The following is a 26,163-nucleotide window of genomic DNA, read 5'->3' as shown; positions in this document are numbered from 1 at the left end:
TCTTCCTCCTATTAAAAATAAAAAAGTTGTTTCATTGGGAACTAAAAAAAGTTGTTTCATTGGGAACTAAAAACTATTCAAGACACTATGTATCTAACCTTGGCATATAGGTAAAAGTTTTAGACTCTTATTATAGCCACATTTTATAAAAGGCACTCACCACCAGCAATTTTAAGAAAATCTTCACCTGTTGCTTTGTAAACCTAGGAAAAGAAAGGGAAATTAAGATATGGTTTCTGAGCCTTCTCATGTTTGTCCTCAGGGTGTCAGGGTCTCAGGTTGTGAGGACGTACCTCTATGTACCGGGTCCCCATGTGGTGTTTGTGCCTCTGCAGTGCGAGGTCTCTGTGCTCCTCACTCACAAATCTAACCAGAGCCTCTCCATTCCTCCGACCCTGGGCATTCAGACAAAGTGCTGCACCTCCCCTTTACAAAGAACAGAACAGGGAGCAGTAGGGGAAAAAAAAAAAAAAAAAATACAGTCAGGGGAAGATGATACCCAGTCCATGATCCCTTTGGGATTGTTAAGTAAAACAGAGATGAGAGAAAACCAACTTGGCAATATTGAGGCCTTTGAAAAATCTTGCAATATCTTGATCCGAAGACTGCCATGGCAAACCCCGGGCTCTGACTACCGTGTTGTCGTCAACAAGTTCCATCTTGCTGCTGTGGATCAAGCAAAACTTCAGGTTGCATGATTAACGCTAGGGAGTCTGACCCGTAAGACAATTTGCCTAGTTACACATGAAGTATTATTTTTTTTGCAGTTTGGGCAGACTTTTAATATTGCCTCATTTACTGTGTAAAATCAAAGATTATCTGGGCACAATTCAAAGTTATGTCTAGGTGGTTCACTATAGAAAGATCACTGGCTATGCAGATCCAACACAGCTAGCTCCCCCTGCAAACCGACCATCAGCTGAGTTGCTGCGTGCCTGCCATACACTCCAAAGGACCCAGGATCGATTCTTAGAGAGCAGAGTTCTCCCAATATCCTGAGGGCTTGTCAATTCCAAAGCCAAGAAGGACAGGCTTAAATTCATTCTCAGAACTGGCCGGTACACCAGCGGGTTTTAAACCCACTTTGATAGCAAAATGTAAGATGTGCCATAAAGCTGGCAGTTAACCCACATCAGGAATGTGTGTGCATGGTCACAAGTCTACCATTAAGATACCTCCTCTATCAAACCGGGGAGCCATCACAGAGCGTGTTTATAGAAATGCCTGGGAGTGCCCACACCCCTTAATGAGTCATTTGCAAATCACCTATGATATATTTTGACACCTTTTGATGTTCTATTCCTCCCACATTCATATTTTCAGTACTCCTAGGACATTTTCCTAGTGAGTCACTTTCTCTACAACTAAGTAGGCCTCAAAGTCTCTCTGTGGGCTAAGATGTCAGAAGTTTCTGTTCATGTCAGGCACCAGGCAATCTCACACAATTCACTACAGAGATTTACAAGCTTAACTAGGTCTGCCTGTGATCACAACAGAGATACCACCATCTCATACTCCTCCCCAGTTATTTCCTTTGCTTTAAAGTAGAAGCTGATAGGACATACTTTAAATTATCTCAGGAAAGACCTTGTGAACTCTTTTAAAGCCTATGATTTTCCGCTTTGGAAGTTTTCCAGGGAGAGAATGGATAGTTCAGAGAGGCTACAATAATCACAGACACAAACATATGCTGCTGTACACAGGGCCCTAGGGACTAAAGATGCAAATATTTCATTAATCCCGACATCCAAGCACACTTAAAGAGAAACCTTCTTCTCTGAATGACCTGCTATTGAAAAATGGACAGCCAAAGTATAAAGGGAGTTAAATGTCACAAAATGAATAAAACAAACCAAAAGGCTCAAACACTTACCAAGTGCCGCTTTCAAATTTGTAATTGACTCTCTCTGGGTCTGAAAACCTGTGATCTAAAAATGAGAACACATACGTCATCATTTTAGCAATTAGAGAGATAAGGTTGTGGAAGGAAATTCAAATGTATAGGTGAGGGAAAGTGGGCGGGATCAAATTCTAGGTGTACGTTGTTACAATGGCAATACTTACTATAAGGCTCTGAAATCATTGCTATAATTATATTCCCCATATCTTCAACTTGAGAGGCTCCATACCGGGACACTGAACTATTCTTCTCAAAATTTAAACCTGGCAGATTAAGTCAAGGAAACATTTTGGGGAGGTAAAATGAGGTTGCTTCTAACTTCAAATGACACACACAGAGCTAAGAAGCGTAATAAAATGTACCTAGGTGGACAATTCTTTAAAATCTCAGAATACCTGCATTCCATCAGTTTGGACTTCACCCACACTTCCTGAAGTCTCCCATGCTCTCCTATGTAAAAATGGCCAAATAAACCCTGTCCTGAGGTACTACCAGCAACAAAATTTGTTTATTGAGTAGTAGTAAATGCATCAATACTGAGACTTTTGTTTAGTTTCAAACCATGTAGTATTCAGCAAAATTAATAGAACTCTTCATCCTATATATCGTTACAGCACACACAAGGCAATATCTATGCTGACTTAAAGATATGGTTACATCTGTTAAGATCATAAATGACTTTTTTTAAGCCGAATGTTGGAAAAAGACACCTCAAATTACTGATGACACTATTTCTGGCATGCTACCTCTACTCAAAACTTCTCTTCTGAAAGATATTTAGAGTCCCAGAGTATGGCCATCTTGCATGGCAGCAAATGCTTGTCCTTTGAGAGTAAATGTGTAAGAAACAATTCAAGCACTAAGAGCCAATACTCGCCGACATAGCTCTTGGTCCAGAAAGGAGATTGTTTGCGTAAGATACGAAACGTGACTTTTAAGAAATATGTGGCTCAAATTGGGTTTGAAGGTGGAACCCAAATGAAGAGTTCAGTCAAGTTTTATGAATTTGAAATCTCTCTAAAATAAGCATGTATCTTTGTTAAGATAGTTACCTTTAGAAGCTAAGTCATTGAAGTGTTTTTTAAGTTTCAATGCTATAGTCACACTTGTATTATACATAGATTTGCGTCGATTTTATAATGTAGTGCAAGTCATATAGTAATACTGACTGGCCCCGTGTTCCAATCAGCTTAGCAGTCCTGCACGCCTCCAGCCAAGACTTCACCAAAATGCCATCTCAAATGGAACACACCACGGAAGTCATGATGTTCACATTTCATAAATTTGCTGAGGTTAAAGGCTACTCAACAAAGGAGAACCTGAGAGTATTCATGGAAAAGGAATTCCTTGGATTTTTTTTAGAAAATCAAAAAGACTATAGCCAAACAATGGACCTGAACCAGTGCTGAGATGGTAGAGTGGGCTTACAAAGCTTTCTTTTTCGCAAACTGCTGGGCTTACCCTCGCATGCAATGCCTACTTTGTAGTGTACATGAAGCAGAAGGGAAAGAATTAGGCAACACTGAGCAATTACTCCCTGATTAAGATTTCTCCTAATACTCCTGGCCGGTATGGCTCAGTTGGTTGAGCATCTTCCCATGCACTGAAAGGTCTTAGGTTTGACTCCCCGTCAGAACACATGCCCAGATTGTGGGCTCGATCCTAGTAAGGGGCATGCAGGAGGCAGCCAATCAATGTTTTTCTCTCTCCCTTGCTCTCTGTCTTTAAAAAAAAAAAATCAACAAAAACATATTAAAAAAAAAAATCTTTCCCAATAGATCGTTTAAGCTGCCCCACAGCTTACCCTGTTTAAGGATTTAATAAATTGCTTAGGACCAGTAGGACATGTACAAATAAAATCCCACCCCCATCTGTCAAGAGAAATAAAAGCCAATTAAAGCCAGATAAGCTTTTTCTTTTTATATTGCTTAGTTCCTCTTGCCCTCAAAGCACAATTTCTTTAAAACAAAACAAAAAACACACCATAATACAATGGGACTCTATCTTTTCTCAAGTTTAAAATGAAAACAGTGACCAACAGGTATGTAAAAAATGTTCAACATCACTAATGATTGGAAAAATTGAAGTAAAAAAAATCAAAACCATAATGGTCACCTCACATCTGTCAAAACAGCTATTATAAAAAAGACAACAAGTAAGTATTGGAAAGGATGTGGAAATAAGGGAACCCTCATACACTGTTGGTGGGAATGTAAACCCTTGCAGCCACTATATGGAAAACTAGATGGCAATTTCTTAAAAAATTAAGAATAGAGCCATCATATAACCTACCTATTCCACTTCTGGGTAATTATCCCAAGAATACCAACAGTAATTTAAAAAGATATATGCACCCGTTTTCATTGCAGTATTATTTACAACTAGAAACCCGTTGCACGAAGTTTCGTGCAATAGACTTTCACCTGGCTGCCGGCAGCAGTTTTCCGCCAGCACCAGTTTTCCTCTGGCCACCCCGCCGATCAGAGCGCCTCCCGCCAGCGCGATCGGCTACCCCGAGAGGAACTCCGATCCGGGAGGCGCTCCGATCGGCGGGTGGCCAGAGGAAAACTGGTGCTGGCGGAAAACTGCTGCCAGCAGCCACGCAATCGGCCACCACCACCAGCGTCTTCCGCCGGCCCCATGGGTCCTTCCTCAGCGTTGGCCTAACGGCCGGTGGGAGGAGCGGGAGTCAGGGACTCGCGAGTCCCCGCCCCCCGCTCCTACCGCCAGCCAATCGGCCACCCTGAGTCCCGCCCCCCCCCCCCCCGTGCCTCCAGCCGGCCCAATCGTGGGCGTAGCGGAGTGATGCAATTTGCATATTGCCTTTTTATTATGTAGGATAGCCAAGATATGGAAGCAACCTAGATGAAAGGATAAAGAAGATGTGGTACATAGTATCATTCAGCCATAATAAAGAAAGAAATCTTGCCCAGCTGGTGTGGCTCAGTGAGTGAGCCTTGGCCCATGAACCAGAAGATCACGGTTCGGTTCAATTCCTGGTCAGGGAACATGCCCAAGTTGTGGCCTTGATTCCCAGTAGGGGGAGTGCAAGAGGCAGCCAATCAATGACTCTCTCTCATCTTTGATGTTTCTATCTCTCTCCCCTTCTCTCTTCCTCTCTCGGAAATCAATATAAATAAAAAGATGGAAATTGTGCCATCTGTAACAACATGGAGGGGCATAGGGTACCATGTTAAGTGAAATAAATCAGACAAAGAAAGACAAGTACCATACGATTTCACTCATTTGTGGAATCTTAAAAAAAAACACAAATAAGCAAACAAAACACCATAGATTTCAGGGAAACAGACTGGAAGGGAAAGGGTTAGGAGGAGGGCAAAAGGAGTGAAGGGGATAGATTGTATTGTGATGGGTGATAACTAGACTTACAGTGGTAAATATTTTGTAGTGTATACAAATATTGAATTATAATATTGTACAGCTGAAATAAATATAGGCTTATATACCAATTTTATCACAATTAAAAAAACTAAAAGAAATAAAATGAAGACAGCCTATATTTAGGGTGGTAGCTATTAGCATATTTGCCTTATTTTATAATTTTCTGACTGGTATTTTATAAGGATAAAATATGAAGGCAGCTATTAAGAAAAAGTTCTTAGGTACTATTTTACTTCAAATGAAGAGGACATATACAATGTTAAAACAATTTAGAGAGCCCTTGCCGGTTTGGCTCTCGTGTCAGCCTACAGACTGAAGAGTCCTAGATTCAATTCTGGTCAAGGGCACATGCCTGAGTTGTGGGTTCAATCCCCAGCAGGAGGCAGCTGATCAATGATTCTCATCATTGATATTTCTATCTCTCTCTCCTTCTTCCTTCTTCTCTGAAATCAATAAAAAAAAATTTCCAAAAAAAAAAAAAAATTCAGAGAGCTCCATTCCACCAACCCTTAGAGCCAATCATGTAGAATTAATTCAATGAGTATACCCTTTTCCTTTCTCAAATCAAAACCCCCTTTTCCATTTCAACCCCCCTCCCAAGTCTCCTCCTTCCTTCCTTCCTTCCTCCAGTAAGTATCCTTTCATCACTGTCCCACCCTGCTAGGCAAATTCATTTTTCTGTTGTCCCTCACCAGCTGCGTGTCTCTGCAGTTACATATGCCACGTGTACAAATGCAGCCATGTGGTCTTGGCAAACTCCTTAACCCCACTAAGTTTCAGCTTATCTGTAAAGCATAAACTGTAATCATCTTTAGTTCCCTGTGGTTGTTTTTTTGGTGTTTTTTTTTTTTGGTAAAGATGAAATGAAACAAAGCAAGCCCAGGGTACAAAGCAGGCATTTAATAAGTGATATCCTTTCTCTTTCTTCCTAGAGCCATCAGATGACCAACTTTCCCATTATAACCCATTATTTCATCACACTTTGAGGGTCACATTTAAGACTAAAAAATCTGAATTCACCAGATGCCTATTTGCATACTCATAAGATAATCATCAGGTTAAAATGGTAAATAATTTCTGCAACACACACCTGCGAAATCACTCCCTTTACATCATCTAGTGATGAAACACTAGAAGGATTAGAAAAATCAATCCCAGGAGATACCCGAGCAACAGAGCAATGACCACCTATCGGGGTCACTAAAATGGTCACCTGTGGAAAGGCTGTACTATCCTATAGAATAAAAGGGTAGGTAATATGCAAATTGACCCTAATGGCGGAACGACCAGAAGCACCAGTCACTATGAGGCGCACTGACCACCTCTTGGCCCCTCCTCCCAGCTGGCAGGCTCTGATCACCCCATGGCTAACGGGAACTGGGGGTGGGTGGGTGGCGACAGGGTGCGGAGCCCGCTGCAGGCAGCAGGGGGGGTGGGGAGGTGGCCCTGATCACAGGCCAGGCCTAGGGACTATACCTGCGCACGAATTTCACGCACTGGGCCTCTAGTCTATATATATACTTATTAATTCTGTGCCACTTTCAAAGAATATGGTAACAGGTAGAAAACCAGAATCAAAAGATAAAGATACTTTAGAGAGATGACTGCCCTAAAATTTCCTGTGGAGGAACAGGGGATCAGGAGGGACTACTTTAAGGATCCTCACAGAACTAAGAAAGATCAGCTGTGACTAGCCATAGGTTATCCGACAAACTTCGTTACTGCTGAACAATCGTTTGGAACCCTGCAATTCTAGTACGGTAACATTTTCAGCTTTGTCAGAAATGAATGGAGTAGAGAGAAAGATACCCAAGAAATGGAAACCAACCCTATTGGATAAGCCAGTTTCTCAACCTTGGCACTACTGGCGTGTAGGGCAGAGATTCCTTTTTATTGGGAAGGGATTTCCTGTGTACCACAGCGTTTCCTGGAGCATGCTGGCTGCTACCCACCCCTGATTATGATTAAACATTTCTCCAGACATTGCTGAGTGTCCTCTGGTGGGCAAAACCCACCCCAGGGAGAGAACCACTGGTGAAAGCGAACAGTTCCCAACAGCTCCACCTTCCCCGCTTCGCCATGGATTGAACTGTCAGAAAAAGCTCTTTCCTGTGAGAGGCCATTCCTGGACAGAGATTTTATTTATTTATTTATTTATTTATTTATTTATTTATTTATTTTTAAATATATTTTATTGATTTTTTTACAGAGAGGAAGAGAGAGGGATAGAGAGTTAGAAACATCGATCAGCTGCCTCTTGCACACCCCCTACTGGGGATGTGCCCGCAACCAAGGTACATGCCCTTGACCGGAATCGAACCTGGGACCCTTGAGTCCGCAGGCCAACGCTCTATCCACTGAGCCAAACCGGTTTCGGCTGAACAGAGATTTTAAAGAACGCTGACCAAACACCATCTATTTCCTCCTATTTTTGCAATAGCCCTGCCTCCAGCAAAACCCAACAGGTGAAGGAACTAGAGTTTAGAGAAGTGCTGTAACTCACCCAGTCTCCCAGCTGGTAAGTAAGGGCGCTGGAATTGCAACACACCTCCGGCGTGTGACTATGGGTACTTGATTCCCTGCACCGAGACGCTTGGCCTAATTTGTTTTGAGCAATACTTCGTTGTGAGAAGCTTTCTACACGTATAGGTAAGAGCCAAGTAGAAGAGAGCAAATGTAAAAATGTAAAGTATCCTGTGTAGACATAGATTTGTAGCTAAAGAATTATTTTACCGAATTCTACTTTTTTAATTCAGGGTATGTTCTCAGAGATGTAAATTACAGCACAGGGAATATAGTCAGTAATATTGTAGTAACTATGTAGGAGGCCAGATGGACATTTGAAACGTCAGGGAGACCACTCTGTAAAGCGCATGATTTTCTAACCACTGTGCTGTAGATCTGAAACTAACACAGAATCATACTGAGTGCAACATGTAATTGGGGGAGGGGCGTGTTCTAGACATGTGTCGAACTTGGTTCCACATAACATGTGCCAACATGTTTCTCCTCAAGTCATCACACAGTTCTAAGCTCCTAATTTTTAAAAGTCACCTAACCTCCTGCATACCCAAACTACCCCCTTACACACACACACACACACACACACACACACACACCCACACACACACCCTACCCTCTCTTTTGGACGGTTTGTTCCATTCACAATCCTTACCAGAATTTAACAGGAACAAATGAAAGGAAGTGAGGAAGAAGTTTCAGCGCCAATCCTTTCCCCTATCGATGTATAATTACATATTGAATTGCTGCACGTCTGATCTTGAGGGAAGGCAAGATGAGTCTGTGCCTCCTGATTTATGGCTCGTCATGCAACTTACTCATCCTGCCCTTGAGGCAGCTTCAACAGCACCAACAGGCTCGGCCAGCTTTACAAATGAGGAACGCCGTGAGGAAACGAGGAAGGGAAAAGCCACGCAGGTGGGAACAAATCTAACATTTCGGGCTAACATCGAGCAAAGGGCCACAGTTATACAGAGTTTAGAAGTCCAGAGACCTTGCCTACATTTGAACAAGAGAGTTATTTTCTTCAGTGCCACCTTTAGTGGAACAGATTTCAGGATTTAACCCACACTTTGATTAGCTCAAAGCAGAATTCAGAGAGAGCAATTTTACAAAGTTCATTAGCTTATCCACTCCAAGTTACCTTCTCCAACAGCCTGAGAATGGACAAATTGGTTTACAGAGACCCAATTTTTACTTCTAAATATCTTTTTAAACCAAATTTTCAGTTATATCTAAGAGAATCACACATATAAAACAACACACTGTGGAATAATGATGTTTAAACTATATATGGCAATTTAAATATCATAAGTTATAATTGCACCCCAATTGAAAATTTCAACTCAAAGCCATTTATTTGTAGCATAACACAACTGACTATATTGCCAGGCATATTACAATAAAATACCTATGGCAATGAACAAAAGAATAGCAAACAAAATATGTCAAGAGAAAAGCTGAACTACTGTCCCAACTAAGAACTGAATTTCTTCTAATTCTGCAAAGGAAAGAAGCAAGTGACAAATTCCCCTTACATGAGCTGAAATTTTAAAAGTAAGTTCTATAAACGATCTGCTATATTTTAAAATGAGCTTTGAAAAGAAGTAAATCAAGAATACCTATGTATAAGAACATACAAGTAACTAGGAGCCAAGGCAAGAAAAATGTCTTTATACCTAGAATAAATGCTGGGAAAATAACCTAAAACCACAGTTTTAACTCTATTCGTCAGAAGCTTACTCTTTCCAAGAGGGAAAAAACAATGACAATCTATCCTAATAAATATTTCTTCAGGATATGTTATGGTAATGAAGCACCACATGAATGTCTAAGGAAACTGACAAGTCAATTATATCCTAGAAGAAATAAGATGGAAGTAGGAGCTAATGCAACAAAAGAGACGAACATTTTACTGTAGAAAAAGCAATTTATACGGGGTAAATTAGGGAAGGGAGATTCCATGATAGTAAACAAGCCTTCTAGAGCCAACACAAGAAAATTATCCTGGAATTCCCAACTCACACTTTACAAGTAAATTGTAATTATAATAAACCACAGGAAATCAACATATCTCTGAGTGCTGGCCAAGAATATACAGTATTTCTAGTCCCTAACTTATTACAGACCACAAACCAGAGTATTTGCCGATTTGGCTCACATCATATTGATGTGATGCCAAAGATCATTTCTTAGCTCTCTAGCTAACAAGGTCACTACTAACCCAGCTTAACTGTGCACGTGGTAATATTTAAAAATACCTTTCATATACGCTGAAAGATACTAAGGAGGATTCACTTTTCAAGCAGAGCAATGAAGCCTTGTGAGATTGCAAAGGCCCCGTTCAATTAGAACAAATAGGCACGTAAGAGCGGAATGAACCACACTCACAACACACAATATTCTACAAACAGAGAAGTGAAATCAACCCTGAAGTATACCAGTATTAACATGCAGGTGATGCTTTAAAAGGTCTATATATCCAGTCTCACACAAAGTTAAAAAAGTTTTAAGCGTAATTTAGACATGGTCTTAAATCAATAAGGAAGTCCTTTTCAAAGTTTTTGGCAGCTGTTTTTCCTCATCAGAGACACCCAACAACCTGGTGAGGTTGGAAGGATCACAGTCAGCCTTGGAGGGTGTGCAGCAGACCAGGCACTGGCTAGGTGGTTGCATACACTTTCTCATCATTCCTTACAACAGTCATGCCCATTTCAAGATGGAGAAACTGAGGTAGAGAGGTGCAGTAAATTCGCCCCCTATGAATTCGACTCTGGAGCTCATGTTCTTAAGCACTCTTCTATATATGAACACTGTTAATATATGAAAAAAACATGCCAACGTCACACACACACATATCCTTTACCCCCACTGAGAAGTGGTAAAACACATATAAACACAGACTCACTCCTCTAGTAATCCTTGGATGGGCAAGTAAGAATGGTTTAGTGATTTTTTTTTTCTTTTTACCCTGATAATGAAAAGCTGCACTAGTACAATGGTATCCAATATAATAAAAGTCCAGCGACCAAAAGGCAAAACGACCAGAACAGCCAGTCGACCAGTCGCTATGATGCGCACTGACCACCAGGAGGCGGGCACTCAACACAGGAGCTGCCCCGGTGGTCAGTGCGCTCCCACAGTGGGAGTGCAGCTCAGCTGACCAGGATAAGCGGCGCTCCCACAGAAGGCCTATCTCCACAGGCCACGCCCCACGCCCACCAGTGCACGGTTCCTGGCACCGGGCCTCTGGTTTGCTAATAATGTCAAACAGTACATACAGATGCAATACCCTACCACTGGATAGAATTTTTACAAAATCAACTTCCTTTTCCTGCTGATTAGTTTAGTATGTGCTCAGGAAACACAGCGTAATTTTATAAGGGAGATAATCTACTTAAAATGCCTGCCCCGCCCTCAAATGATCTTTATAGGTTTTAGAATATCACTCCCTAGTTAACGAGTAGGACTTTTACATCAGACTCAGGATCAAATGCTGGTGCTCCTAACTAACGAAAGAGAAAACCTCTAAGCCTCCATTTCCCCAGCTGTAAGAAGGGGTGATACTTGCCGAAACCGGTTTGGCTCAGTGGATAGAGCGTCGGTCTGCGGACTGAAAGGTCCCAGGTTCGATTCCGGTCAAGGGCATGTACATTGGTTGCGGGCACATCCCCGGTAGGGGGTGTGCAAGAGGCAGCTGGTCGATGTTTCTCTCACATCGATGTTTCTAGCTCTCTCTCCCTCTCCTTTCCTCTCTGTAGAAAATCAATAAAAAAATATTTAAAAAAAAAAAAAAAGAAGCGGTGATACCGCCCTCCACTGGGTGGTTGTCAGGCTATGGATGGGGTATATAGTAAGCACTCAACAGACAGTTCTCTTCTTTCACCTGCTCTCCTTACAAGGCCATACTTTATTAAAATAAGTCCTTAGTAAAGGCTTGGCAAAGTGGAGTGAACAGAACAGGAGAGAGGTCTTGATCAACCAGAGTAAATCAGTTCACGGATAACAAAGCTAACAAAAAGCAAGTCAAGAAACCAGGAGAAACTAATTCTACCCAACATTAGGGGGATACAATACAGCTACACTCTTTGAAAACTGGGTAACTCATTTACGTAAATAGTCCCACAAGCAAAACGTCCTTTTTATCAGGAGACAAATAGTATTAATTTCCATAAGGGACCTAAGATAATAATTTCTTCCCCCGAAACAAACAACAGATCACAGGGGCCCCAGTCCCTATCACCACACCCTCAACCACCTCACCTGATTAAGTAAAAACCTTACAAAATGCCACCCACAGTTCACCTACTAAGTCAGTCTTCTCTCCCGCTGGGACTGCACAACTCAAAAAGCAGGTAACAGCACTGCCACTGCCATAACTCAGAGGCCCAACACGAACACCAGAAGTGGCTTTAGAACCAGCACGAAAGAGGAAAATAAATGCTAAAAAAAGAGCCAGAACTGCATTCAGGAAATTCCTAAAACCCATTCTCTTATCAAAGTGGTTACACTCTTTTTGTTTACACAGCACCCGATAGTTTGCAAAGCTTTCATTTGGGAATACCTGAGATAAAACTGAGGCTCAGAGAAGGCAGGTGACTCTCCCAGGAAAGCCAAGCTGCATATGCGCTTGTCCCTTTCCAGGGGTTGGCAAGAGCCGCCCGACCTTGCTGGTTCGCCTGGTAGAACAGGTCCATCCTTCAGGAGCAAGTGACTCTCCATCTACTTGGCAAAACCACCAAGGATGTGTGATGACCATCTTGACCGTTTCCAAATTTAGTGCCAATTCCGTATTACAAAGGAAAATGTTTAGTGGTCCGAAAGAACAGGACAGCTCTTCAACAGAAATCCTTTGCATAGATAAGGACAAGCTGATAGTCAATTTTGGTATAATTGCTTTTGACCTGAGGAATGGGTTTGGTGGCCTACTCAGGGAAATAATGACTCCTCTGCATAGGAGTCAGAAAATAATGGATCACAGTAGCAAAGTAAAACAAAAGCCACTCCTAGGAAAGCTTAATAATATTTCTTACCTGCTAAATGGGGGGGAAACATACAAGTAAACATTAATAAACAAATGTAAGATTAAAATCCACTTCTTGATTTGGTAATGAAACTATAAATCTAAGACTCTCCAAATGTAAGCCAAAAGAAACTAGGCTTTAATTAAGCTATTTTAAAAGAAATATAAAAATCCCTAGTTTGTTTTTTTAATATATTTTTATTGATTTCAGAAAGGAAGAGGGATAGAAACATCAATGATGAGAATCACTGATTGGCTGCCTCCTGCACACCCCCTACTAGGTATCAAGCCCACAACCCAGGCAAGTGCGCCCTTGACCGGAATCGAACCCGGGAACCTTCAGTCCCCAAGCGGATGCTCTATCCACTGAGCAAAACCAGCCAAGGCCCTAGTTTTTTCAATAAAGGCATTATTTAATGGCTATGAGAGCCATCCTGAAAGTTCACGTGTGATATTCCTGAAATGGAACCTGACCTAGCTTCTTCATTCACAACTCATGTTATATTTAATTTTCATCTCCATGGCATTTGAAAAAGAACCACCAACAAAATAGTTATAGAATTAGGATTAAAAGGAATGACAAAAAATAATTGGCACAGAATCCTACCCATTCACATAAAGGTCAGATAATGCAATGTTTTATTTTAAAAAGTAACATGAACAAGTAAAAAGGTTAAGCCCAGATTACCATATTGAAAATGCTGAATAATAAACCCCAATCTTATATATGTGAAACTCTTAAGAAACCAAGAAGAAAACATGGATGAACTTTTAACAAGTTTTCCCCTAAACTGTCAACCAACACATTAAGAAAACCAAAATACTTAAATACAAAAAAAAATTTGTAGCTATGTAAATTTTTACTAGTATCTGACCTATATGCACTAGGACAGTGGTCAGCAAACTCATTAGTCAACAGAGCCAAATATCAACAGTACAACGATTGACATTTCTTTTGAGAGCCAAATTTTGTAAACTTAAACTTCTTCTAACGCCACTTCTTCAAAGTAGACTCGCCCAGGCCGTGGTATTTTGTGGAAGAGCCACACTCAAGGGGCCAAAGAGCCGCACGTGGCTCGCGAGCCGCAGTTTGCCGACCGCGGCACTAAGGGAAAAGTTTCTTTGCTAAAAGAGGGAACTGAATAGTCAGGGATAAAGGATTCTTAACTGCCTTTCCTACTCTGTCTTTTTCTAAATTAAGATAACTTATTAAGAAACACCAATCAGAAAGGATATATGCATCCCTATGTTCATAGCAGCACAATTTACAATAGCTAAGATATGGAAACAGCCTAGGTGCCCATCAGCAGATGACTGGATCAGAAAACTGTGGTACATCTACACAATGGAATACTATGCTGCCATAAAAAAGAAGGAATTCTCATCATTTGCAGCAACCTGGATGGAATTGGAGAACATTATGCTAAGTGAAATAAGCCAGTCAATGAAAGAAAAATACCACATGATCTCACTCATTTATGGATAATAAAGAACATTATAAACTGATGAACAAAAATATAGATACAGAGACAGTAAAGCATCAAACAGAATGTCAAATTATAGGGGGAAGGTTAGGGAGAGGTGGGGGAGATAAGAGATCAACCGAAGGACTTGAATGCATGCATATAAGCATAACCAATGGACACAAAACTCTGGGGGGTGAGGGCATGTATGGGAGTGGGGTTGAGGGGGGACAATGGTAAGATATGTACACATATAATACCTTAATAAAAAAAAAAAAAAGATAACTTATTAGAGTTTTCCTCCACTATTTGTTCATTTACTTTTTAGAATTTTTGGTTCTCTCTTTTGGGCCAGTGCATCAGATAGGTTAGCATTTGCTATGGACGGAACTGTGTCCCTCCCAAAAATGTCTATGTTGACGCTCTAATCCCCAATGTGACTGTCCCTGGAGACAGAGTATTCAGAAGGCAGTTAAGGCCATAAGGAAGGGGTCTTCATTTGTTAGATCCGTGGCCTTAGAGAGGAAAATAAATATCTCCTCCTTTATTCCCCCCCACCCACGTGAAACACAGTGAGGAGGTAGGAAGAGCCCTCACCAGAAACCGGCATCCTGATCTTAGGCTTCCCAGACCCCAGAATTGTGTTCTTTAAGTCACCTGGTCTATGGTCTTTGTTATGGCCGCCGGAGTTAACTAATGCAAGCATTCAAACCGACAGAACAAAAAGTAAGAATTTTTCTGCTGTCCCAACTTTTTAAGGAAATTCTTACAAAGAATTCCCACAAAATGTGCTTATTCCACTCTTCTCCCAGCACTACTGGGAACTAACTAAACCAGCTAACCAACATCTAGCTACTAACCAGCTAAACCACAACTGCAGCTAACTGCTTCCAGGAAGAAGGCAAATAAAAAAAAAATGAGTTTGACCAACTTACAAATGCTTAGGAAAAATATGCAAACCTTTTTCAATCCAGAAATGTTAAAATAAATGTAAAAAACCAGGCTTTAGCCCGGCCGGCATGGCTCAGTGGTTGAGCATTGACCTATGAACCAAAAGGACACTGGTTCAATTCCTGGTCAGGGCACATGCCCAGGTTGCAGGCTTGATCCCCGGTGGAGGTGTGCAGGAGGCAGGCAGCGGATTAATAATTCTCTCTCATCATTGATGTTTCTCTCTCTCTCTCCCTCTTCCTTCCTGTCTGAAATCAATAAAAATATATTTTAAAAAAACAAAACCAGGCTTTAGATGAAAAACAAAACAAAACCAGGCTTTAGATTAAAAAACAAAACAAAACCAGGCTTTAGCTCCTGAAAAAGAATGAGAAAGTTTAAGAAGAAACATCTATAACCCACAAGTTCCTGAAAGCAACATGAATCCAACGCCATGACAATTCTCATAGTGGCTTTGGGCGTGTCACCTAACCCTTCTATTACTCAGTATTCCATTTGATATGTTAGCACATGACTGCTTATTAATTAGCACTTTAAAGACTCACCGGATTAAAGATGATGGGTCATTCATGATTACAAGACTTGTGATTATTAGATTTACTTTTAAATACATAATGCATTAGGTACACTACCTTGGTAATACAAAATTTTGGGGTAAAAAAAGCAACCTCACTTTGTCTCAAAAGATGGCTTATTGCCCTAGTGGCGTTGCTCAAGATAGTCAAGAACAAGTGGCTTTGGAATTGGCATCAAAGAAAATTAAGTCTTCACATTCTTCAATTCCTCCACAACCAAGAAGACCCAAACTACTCCCACAATATGAAACTGAATTCTACTCTGGATGTGTTCAACTCACCAAGACTCATCTAACTAAATCACTATTAAAAGTCAGCAAGTTATACATACTTTAAAAGATGCCTAAAATTGCACTATTTCTCACAGCACACAGACAAGGTGAGGACAGGCCATTTTCATCCATACACTGATCAAGTTAAAAATGTTTTAATGTTTTTGTTTTGCGTTGCCATTTTCCCCCGGCAGCTATCTTTTCAAATGATACTTGGGTAACCACTTAAAGGATACACTCTGTCATTGCTGCAACATCCAGTTTATCAATATCGGGTGATCCAGGGCAACACTTCTTGAATTCTTTTCGAAGATCAAAAAAGGAATAGAAGCATTCAGGCAATAATACATTCTGAGGAAGGACAAGGTATACATTGTTAACTAGATGAATTTAGTTTACTGTTTCCCTAATAACCATAAACCTAAGGATTGAGTATAAATCTATTTTACCACATTTTTTAAAATTGAATGTTAGGGTGCTTTTGTTTTCCATTATAGTATTATATCTTATAAACAACTCTCATGGGAAAAATTCATCTTAGTTTAAGGCAATGGGTTACAATGCTTACGTTCCATTAAGCATTCCATTCAAAACACTTCTGAAGCTGTTAATACATTTGGGCTGTTGTATTTTATATGTTCTGTTTGATAAAACTACACTCTTTTGCGACTTGTAATCATGTTAGTCCGCTTGTATTTTCAGGCAGCAAATCAGCCTTCAGTTCTGATAGAAATGCGTATGTTCACAATGTATAACTAAACATAGGATTCAATTATAAAACATACTTTTAAATACTAGGTTCTAATAATGCATATTTTCTGTACCAAAATCACATTAAGATAGTGAATTCCTGATTACCTGAAAAGAATTATTTTTGTGCCAAATTACAGTGCCACATTAGTCTTCCTGACCATTATTCTGGCTATACCTGAGAAGTCAAATTAGACTTAAAAGAAAAGATATCATAAATTTCAAAGGCAACAGAGATATAGTTACCTGCTATTCCTAGATACTAGCACCACTCTTAGGATTATTATACAAAGCAACTGTCTGAGCAAATATTACACTATTGTTTCTTCTTCCCCCACACCCCACCCCCAGGGGAGGGGGCCCTCACTGAATAACTCTTGAAGATTTTTTAAAACTGAATTTAGATTTTTCTTTAAGATTTCAAAACCTCTCGTTGTGTTTACTTATTAGGAATTTTTCCTCGTTTGTACATTAGAAAGTCAAGGAAATAAAGACTTTTTAATGTTTGTAACCCATAACATTTATGCAATAATGAATGTCTCGATATAAATTTCCTTTTTTGGATTCTATTACATGTAACCTGCTCATCCTATATTTGAAATAGGGTTATCACTGTATCGTGGCCAGTTTTCAAAATAGTTATCAAAAGAATCATGAATCCTCACAATTGCTTACAAAAATGCTCACTTAAAAGTTATTTATAATGACAATAACTCCCATATTAAACAATAAAATATCAGTTTAAATAGTTGCATCCATTTAAAAAGCTGAGTATTTTATTTAATGCTTACAGAAAATATTCATATTGTGTTGAATTATAAAGTAGGCTAGAAGGTTTGTGCAGTGTGAATGCTCCTTGTAAAAATGAAGCTTTTTTACAAAAACCTGAAAGAATATATCCAGATATGTTCATATTAGAGAAAAATAGTTTAATATATTCTGAGTGGCAGGATTATTTACTTTTATGTTTTACCATTTTTTCTACTTTTCCTTAATGAATAGAATAACGTTCATTATGATACTAAATTGTTTTATTATACTAAATTAATTGTTTCTGCTTTCTTTAATCAAAACCCTAATACAAGTGACTCAGGAAAATGTCTGTTTTTCTCTGGAGGTTTTCCCATATCCAAAACAGCCTATCTAAAATAAGAAAACCAGCTGTTTTTCTTCAGCCCAACAGGGAAAGGATTAAGCTTTATCCCTCCTCATATGAGTTGGGAGTTGAGAGTGGTAGAATCCTCATATATGTCTATCTCTGGATCAAGGGTATAGCAATTGGTCTAGCATTTAATTAACAAAAAATACTTCCCCCTTCTAATCCAATAATTACTAAGGTTGCTACAAAGGTAGTGCTTTTCTCAATCCTCAAGATACAGGAACTTGAGTTTCTCCTTCAAACTTTAAAAATTATCATTATACATGTATTTCTTCCCTTTTCCCTACTGGAGTAAAAAGAGATCTGCATTGACTACTCAGTTGCAACATCAACTGTCATTCTAAACCTTTCATTGCAAGAATTGCCTCATACAGTTTCCCTAAAAATATATTACTTCCATCCTTTCAAGTTAGAGCTCAAGCTAATCAAGTTGATCAGATGAACTATATTAGCAAAGATTGACTACACTGGGTTGGCTACCTATGCTCAAACCCTCATTCTTCCATGGGAGAGAAATCACATTATATCTACAATAAGATTGCACTTTTCGCACTCCATACTCTCTTCCAGTATCAGAAAGATAAGCAAAGGTGAAAGATGGGGCTGACCCTATTATTTTGATACAGGATCCAATCAGTTTTGAACATTTACTTTAAGCCAGAGAAGCGCAGTATACCACAATTAATGTTTCACTGGTTCTACGGTAAAGTCTTATTTTTGAAGTACAGCCTTTTAAATGAAATTATGAGAACTATAACTTAAAGTTTAATTGACCTTTTTTCCATTGCTCCTTCCTTCCTAAGATAAAGCAATTTTCACGTAGATGGGAATATTACAGAGTATTAAAGTACAGTTCTCTCTTATTTGTAGCTACTTTTAAGTGTCAAAAATGTAGCTAATATGCATTGGAAAAGGGAGAATGTCGAGCATTTCAAAAACTTAACAAAAATAAAACTTTTATGGAGCCACCAAATGTTATCTCTAAAATTACTGCAATCTCAAACGTCTCTATGGAAAGTGTTGTGAATTCTGTATTGTGATAAAATATACAGGACACAATACTTAACATTTTAACAATTGAAACAATGACTCCCCCTATGCATCTCTTCAACATCGAGAAAATTGGGTAAACCATTAAAAACACACACACACACAAAAAAAAACACCCTCCAGTCACCAGCCAGCACTCTTACCTTCTTGGAGGCCTCGGGATGCAGGATTTGCCTGACATGAAGCTGCCCATCCGTACAGAGGCAGAAAGAGGTCCCTACCCCGATATTGAGCTCATTGCTCACGGACTGGTTAAACTGAAAAGAAGACACAAGATGCAACTGATGCAGGATGTGCAAACTCTGCCAAGCGGCCCCACTTGGCGATAACCAGAGACGATGGAACTACCTACTACTGCGAAAAGGGGACGCCGCGTTGGGGGACAACCTGAGGAAGACTAGGTTCCCACAGACTGTCTGTCCCCCTTTAGTTAGGGCAGCTTCCGTCCACCCGCGGCTCCTCACGGGGGAGTTCAGCCCATGCTTCCTACCGTCCGCCTGTACCCCCTTCCTGTTTCTGCGAAAAATCCCAGACTTTTAAATCAGAGGTCTCGTTTCATCAGCAGATTGCCTTCAGATTACATCATTCCCTGGTGTTCTTTTTTTTTTTTTTTTAATGGTTGGATGTTCTAGGGCCAGTGGTCGGCAAACTGCGGCTCGCGAGCCACATGCGGCTCTTTGGCCCCTTGAGTTTTTTAGCAAAAGCCAGCTTAGGAGGACCCTCATTAAATTAATAACAATGTACCTACCTATGTGGTTTAAGTTTTTAAAAATTGGGCTCTCAAAAGAAATGTCAATCGTTGTACTGTTGATGTTTGGCTCTGTTGACTAAGGAGTTTGCCGACCACTGTATCTAGGCTTAAGGAAGATGCCAGCTGGGCAATGTGGGTGGATGGGTACACAGACCTCTGGAAAGCCGGGTAACACATTTCCTGAAACACACCTCAGGGATGATGACTTCCCCCTTTTCCAACGGGCAGCGCGCCAGGAGGGCGGCGGACACGCACCTGTGCACAGGTGTTGAGCCCCGCCTCCCGGCTCCTCTGAGGTCCGGACCCCGAAGCAGCCGGCGGTTGGGTCCCCCCAATTAATTCCAAGAAGGGGGCTGGTTCCCCCGCTCTCACAGGGACCCCAGAGGCGGCCCTGCACGTCCGGGCCTGCCAGCCCTCCCGGGCGCGGCCACTCAAGAAGCAACCACGGCACCGGAACCGAGCCTTGGGGAGCTCAGCATCCTGAACCCAAGCGCTGGGGGCGGGCCCTCGGGTCTACCCCGCAGCGCCCCCTGACCCCGGGCGGAGCCGCAGACCCAAACCCCTGCAGAGGGCGGAGACGCCTGGGGTCTGGGCCGCGGGATGGGGGCGCTAGGATTCAACTCCGTGCGTCACCCGATGGGTAAAGCCCCGCGGACTCTCCGGCCCAGGACGTGACTCAGGAAGCACCCCGAGAGCGAGTGAATGTCGGCCCAAGACCGCGAAGGGACTGGGAGGAGAGGAGCAGCGACCTCCTCCCCCCCAGAGGTCCGCCCCGGGCCTGCAGGCGGGATGCCCACCCACGCGGCCGGGCGGCCGGTCACCCCGCCCCGGGAACGCGCGTGGACCGCCGGCCGAGGGCGCGGGGGCGGGCGGGGCTGTCACCTGTCGGAGGGCTTGGTCCAGCTGCGGCGCCGAGGACAGGTTTTCGGCGTCGATCTTCGTTTCCTCCTTACAGTCCTCCGTCAGCTCCAACTGATCCGGCCTCACCAGGACTTCGTGCAACTGTCCCACCTGGAGGGGAGAGACGCGGGAGTCGGTTTCCCCCTTCTCCAATGGGGGGGCCTCTCCGCCCACCCCCCTTCCCGCTCCCCTGTGGGGGCGGCCCGCGCCTCCGGAGGGGGTCTGGCCGCCGGAATCAAAGCTCACGTGTCGCCAGCGACTCCAGGGGCGGAGAGGTCGGCGCGGCCCAGCTCCCGCCCCCGCCCCCACCCCCACCGGGATCCTCAGGTCGGAAGCGGGCGCCGGGGCCCCGGGGGTCCCACCCGGCTCCGCTGGGCGTCCCCCCGACCGGCGGCGGAGGGCCCGGCGCGGCGGCGCCCGCCTCCCCACCTGCGCCAGGTTCGGGGGCAGAACCAGCTCCGCGGCTGCTGGCCGACGAATGGGGCTTTCCTCCGGGCGCCCCTAGGCCCCGGGTCCCGCCTCACCGGTGAACAAACGAGGGCGCTTGTTTACCGAACGGGGCTCCCCCCCAACCAACCACCGCCACTTCCACCGCCAACTCCGTGCCCCGCTCCCCCCGTGTGGGCAGACATTGGGGGGCGGGGGGGGGGGACACACACCTTCTTGTTGGCCAGGTCCACCACTTTCCACAACAGCAGGATCAGCTCTTTCTCATCCGAGCCCAGCTTGGCCCCCGTGGCCCCAGCAGTGATTCCAAAAAGCACCACCAAGTAATCCGGAGACGCCGTCATGACGGTGGGTGGGGAGGGGGAGAAGGGGGGGTCGGGAGGCGGCGAGGCGGCGTGGAGGTGAGAACGGGAGAACCGGTGCGAAACCCTCTCGGAAAAGAAAAGGAAAGTGCGCCCACCCCCACCCCCCTCCTCCTCCTCCTCCTCCTCCTCTCGCCGCAGCCGGAGCAAAAGGCGGTAACCAGCCGCCCCAGCCGACACCTGGCCAGCGCTCCACACCCCGGGCAGGAAGCGGGGTGGGCAGGAGGGCGCCGCAGACCGGCCCCTTTTGTATTCCGTGGCCCGTGCGTCTCTGCCAGGAGCCTGGAGCCGGGCTGCACCCCCGGGAGGCGCGCGCAATGGCTGAAAGCTTTTCTGTTTTGGGATGTGGCTCTACCTGCCCGCCCCTTCCCCCTCCCCCACGTGGTGCAGGTAAGAGACACCTGGCGGCGCCGGCCCATTGGCTCCTTCAAACCACGACGTGGCAGCGGTGGGGGAGGAGGCCGCCCGGGGAACGAAGGAGGAGGGGGCGGGAGACAATGGCTAGATGAATGGAGAGGGGCGGCCGAGGAAGGCGGGGGTGGGGAGGTTGGGGTGGGGGGGAGACACGCAGGGCGGGAAGAGGCTGTGGCCACCCAGAGGATAGCGGAGGCCTGAAGGGGAAAGGGTGAGGGGGGAAAGGGCGCGGGAGTTTGGGGGGGACGGGGGGGGGGGGGTCCACGCCTTTGGAGGTAACCGAGAGGTGTAGGGGTTTGGAGAAATGCCGGCCGCGGGGAACGAAGCCGGAGGTTCTCCAAAGGGTCGAGCGAGGAGGACTGGCGCGGGGAGGCGAAAGGAGGCCAGAGGTGAAGCCCGGGCGCGGGGCTGCCCGGGGCGCGGTGCCTGGGGAGGGCGAGTCGCGGAGGGAGGGGCCGCCCACGGCAGCCGGGAGGTGGCGGGGCCACGCCAGGGCCCCGGAAAAGCCGCTCCCAAGCCCAGCACACCTTCCCGGGCAAACAGCGGGACCCGCGGCCCGGCCCCTCCAGCTGGGGCTCCTCCGAACCCCAAGGTGCTGCCCCCCGTCGGGGAGGGAGAGCCCCGCGCGTGCGGAGCCGAGCTCCCGGGCCCGACGGCCCGCCTCTCTGTCACGCTCCGAGCAGGAGTCGCTGCGCGCTAGGCAGCAGGGGTTCCCCCGGGAGGACGGGCCGGCACCAGGGACCCCACCGCCTTTTCTCCCGGCTTCTCCCGTCAAGGCCACGTCGGGTTGGGGGTTCTGGCTGCCTGCTCCAGACCGCAGCCTCCCGCGGCGCAGGGGCGCGCTCCCTCCGCTTGCCCTGGGTCCTAAATAAGATGCAGCTTCCTGGGGGACCCCTACGCCGGCCTTCCCCTCGGCGCCCCTCGGACCCCGCGCCCTCCTCTCAGACCCGGGCCTGTGTACCGGTGGGGACGGGGCCAGGTCCCCGCTCTGGCTCGGCTCGGTCCGGCCCAGAGGCTGTGCGCCCACCGCCACGTCGGGCGGCGATGCGGCGGGTCCTGTTGACATTTTAGAGAGGAAAGCGCACGAGGTGAAATCTCCTCGAGTTTTAGGTTTCCAGCTGATGGACTTTGGGGAACACGACTCCGTCGGAAGTATTACTACTTCGAGCCCAGGTGTCTGCCCCTTTACGTGCACGATAAAAAGTCCGGAACCGCACACCTATCGTACAGTAAACCCACTCTCAGGACGCAAGTCCGGGGGAGCTGGCGGTCGGGCCGTCCCGACGGGGAGGAAGCGCGGCCGGAGGGCGGAGGGGGTGGGTCCGGGAGCCCGACGGAACCGCCGCGTTTCCTAGCGACTAGGCTGCGGGCGCCGACGCTGCCTCCCGCGGTGCAGGGAGCCGCTCCCGCCCCCCGAGTGCGGGCGGAGGCCGGGCTCGGCGAGGGCCGGCGCGGTGACTCGGTACCACGCTCGCCTACAGTTCAGGCTGCGGCGTGTGCTACCACCTCCCGGACTGCAGGGTGCGGGGTCCGAGCAGGTCCCCGCAGCCCTCGGCTGGCTCCCAGCGGCGGCCCGGCCCCGCCTAATCCCCGAACCTCGGAGCCACCCTCGGGGGCCCGCAGGCGCCGCGGGGGCTGGGGCTGGGGCTGGGCGCGGAGCGAGGCAGGGAGGGACCTGGAAAAACCACCCAGATTGCATTGCAGTGGGTGAGGCCGCCGGAGGAGCCGGTTCCCCGGGGCCGCCTCCCCGCCGGGCTTTCTGGGCGCGCGGTTCCCAGGTGCTCGGCCCTCCCTGGGCCGGGAGGTGCCGCCCGGGAGGGGTGCGGGCCGGGCTGGCAGGCCTGGCCGGGCGCGCCCGAGTGCGTGCCACGCAGCCCGGAGGTCCCGCGCCGCACGTGGGGCTGAGAAAGGGGTTAGGAAGCTCAGAAATCCCGCCTCGCTGCTCCTCTCAGGCCTGGGTGTTCGGACTGATCATTTGGGAAGGGCGTTGGGAGAAACTGAACTTTATCATCGGCGCACTTGCCAGGGACTCCGCAGGGTTATCCATGTTAGAATCGAATCTCGGGGCTCCCCCCTTTCCCAGAGGTTTGCCTTCTTCCTGTTAAAGGAAGTCAGATCCTGGGTTTCTGATTGTTCTCATTTAAATTTTAATTTGCCCAACTAGGTTACCAGGATAAGGATTTTGATTTGTTTTCTTCTGTTCTCGAAGGTATTCCCAGGGCTTGGAACAGAGCCTGACATATACTGGGCACTCAACAAGTGCATATATTTTTTTTATTTTTTATTTATTGAAAGGGAGGGAGAGAGAGAGAGACAGACAGACAGACATGGTTATGCATTCATTGGTTGATTCTTGTATGTGCCCTGACCCGGGGACCCGAAACCTTGGCGTATTAGGACAGCGCTCTAACTAACTGAACTGCCTGGTCAGGGCTCAACAAATACCTGTTGAATGATTTTAAGGAAGAACACCCATCCATTTTGTCTCCTGATTTAGGGCATAGTTCAGCTACTGAAGGTGAGCTTCTGAAAATGGGAGTCTGCAGGTAATTTAATTCTCAAGTACTTAGAGAGAGTAGGTGCTAATGCTTTGAGACAACCCTACTTTTGAAGAAATTCAACTCTTGTAAGGTGCAGGAATGCCAAGAACAAGGTCTATGTAGTACAAGCAGATCCATTCTGAATTCTAAATGTTTTCTTGTCTATCCCATCTGTAAATAATTCTAATACCTATTAGAATAATCAGTATGAGGTAGCTGAGAGGAACCTTGAGAAGTGGGGCTCACTCTTCCTATGGTCTTCACCTCTACAACTTCCAGAATAAGTTAGAATCTTTCCTCCTCCTCCTCCAACAACTACTTCCTCCTCCACTTCTCCTCCTCCCCCTCCTCCTTTCCCCCCTCCCCCTCCCCCTCTTCCCCCTCTTCCTCCTCCTTCTTGGGACAGGCTGAAAAGTAACTGGCTTATATTCTTAAAACGATGAAGGTCATGACTGAGAAAGACTGAAGAACTATTCCAGATTAAAGGAATTTATGAGACATCACAACTAAACATGGATCTTGGACCAGAAATCCTTTTTTCTTCTTCTTTTTTTCTTGCTTTAAAGAACATGATTGGAACATTAGAAAAAAATTTTAATAAGGTCTGTAGATTAAATAACAGTATTATATCAGTGTTAATTTCTTGATTTTGTAATATTGTGGTTTGGCTGGAGACTGTCCCTTGTTTTAGGCAGTACCCAGTATTTAAGAATAAGGGAGAATCATGTCCATAACACTTTCAAATGATTCTGATAAAGTATACATATATATGTGCATTCATTGGTTGACTTTTTATGTGTCCTGACCAGGAATCCAACCTGCAACCTTGGCGTATTGGGATGACACTCTAATCAACTTAGCTTTCCGGCCATGGCCTATGTGTCATATTCTTACTACTTGCAATTCAGTTTCCTTTTTATTACTACAGTAGCAGTACTATACTTGCTGGCTCCAGTTGTGTTTGGGATCTCTGGATCTATCTTGGAGTTCTCTTGTACCCTTAAGAAAAGAGGCTTCAAAAGTGAATCAAAATGTTCTCTTATTAGATAGTGGTGATGGTTTTTACAAATGTAAAATACTAAAAACCACTGAATTGTATTCTTCAAAAGGGTGGACATTATGGTATGTAAGTTATATTTGTTTTTTAAAAATATAATTTAAAACATAAAATTGTGAGGCAGCCACAAGCCATTGGTATTTCTTAGTTATTTGTATTAGGTGCATTTGTAAGAGAGATCACATTTTATATTCTCTGGACAAGTCCAACTTCTTTGAAGTGAGGTGGTAGGAAGAAGTGATGGTCAAGATAACTAAATACATTTTAGTAGTAGTTTTCTATTAATTACTCTCTGCATTACATATTTAAACAAATTACTGGTCTGAGCTTTTATTATAGCAGTTATTAGAGACAGTCTGTGTGGACAAAGTATGGGCTTATTAATCCGCCCTGCCACTTACTACCTCGAGGCCTTGGGTATGTGTTTTAACCTCACAAGCACTCAGTTTCTCACCTGTAAAAGTGGGGATGATGATAATGTGCACTTTAAGGACAGAGGATATGTCAAAAAAAAACATTTTCCTGAAAACCAGGAAAGTTACTACTCAAGAGCAGCGATTTTAATCAGTGTGCCACAGGAATTTTTACAACGTGCAATACCTGACTATTTAGTCTGGGACACTGACC

At 44.7% G+C, this 26,163-nt stretch overlaps 1 protein-coding gene across 6 annotated transcripts in view; it reads right to left on the bottom strand.

Moving 5' to 3' along the window:
• Positions 1-21,857, bottom strand: part of ESRP1 (epithelial splicing regulatory protein 1) — a 55,576-nt gene extending 33,719 nt beyond the window's left edge. For all 6 annotated transcript variants that reach the window (XM_079796202.1, XM_079796204.1, XM_079796206.1 and 3 more), the window contains exons 1-9: positions 21,376-21,857; positions 20,699-20,827; positions 19,209-19,322; positions 16,343-16,457; positions 2,065-2,163; positions 1,874-1,928; positions 556-666; positions 294-426; positions 161-203 (exon numbers count right to left, since the gene is read on the bottom strand). In XM_079796202.1, the coding sequence (XP_079652328.1) occupies positions 161-203; positions 294-426; positions 556-666; positions 1,874-1,928; positions 2,065-2,163; positions 16,343-16,457; positions 19,209-19,322; positions 20,699-20,827; positions 21,376-21,507 (931 nt within the window). In that variant the 5' untranslated portion in view covers positions 21,508-21,857. The remainder of the gene's footprint in view (positions 1-160; positions 204-293; positions 427-555; positions 667-1,873; positions 1,929-2,064; positions 2,164-16,342; positions 16,458-19,208; positions 19,323-20,698; positions 20,828-21,375) is intronic.
• Positions 21,858-26,163: the final 4,306 nt, after the last annotated feature.

This window comes from Cnephaeus nilssonii (genome assembly GCF_951640355.1).
Source record: "Cnephaeus nilssonii genome assembly, chromosome: 18".
NCBI lineage: Eukaryota > Metazoa > Chordata > Mammalia > Chiroptera > Vespertilionidae > Cnephaeus > Cnephaeus nilssonii.
Note: the sequence above shows the minus strand (reverse complement) of the source record. Positions and strands in the feature narration are given on the sequence as shown.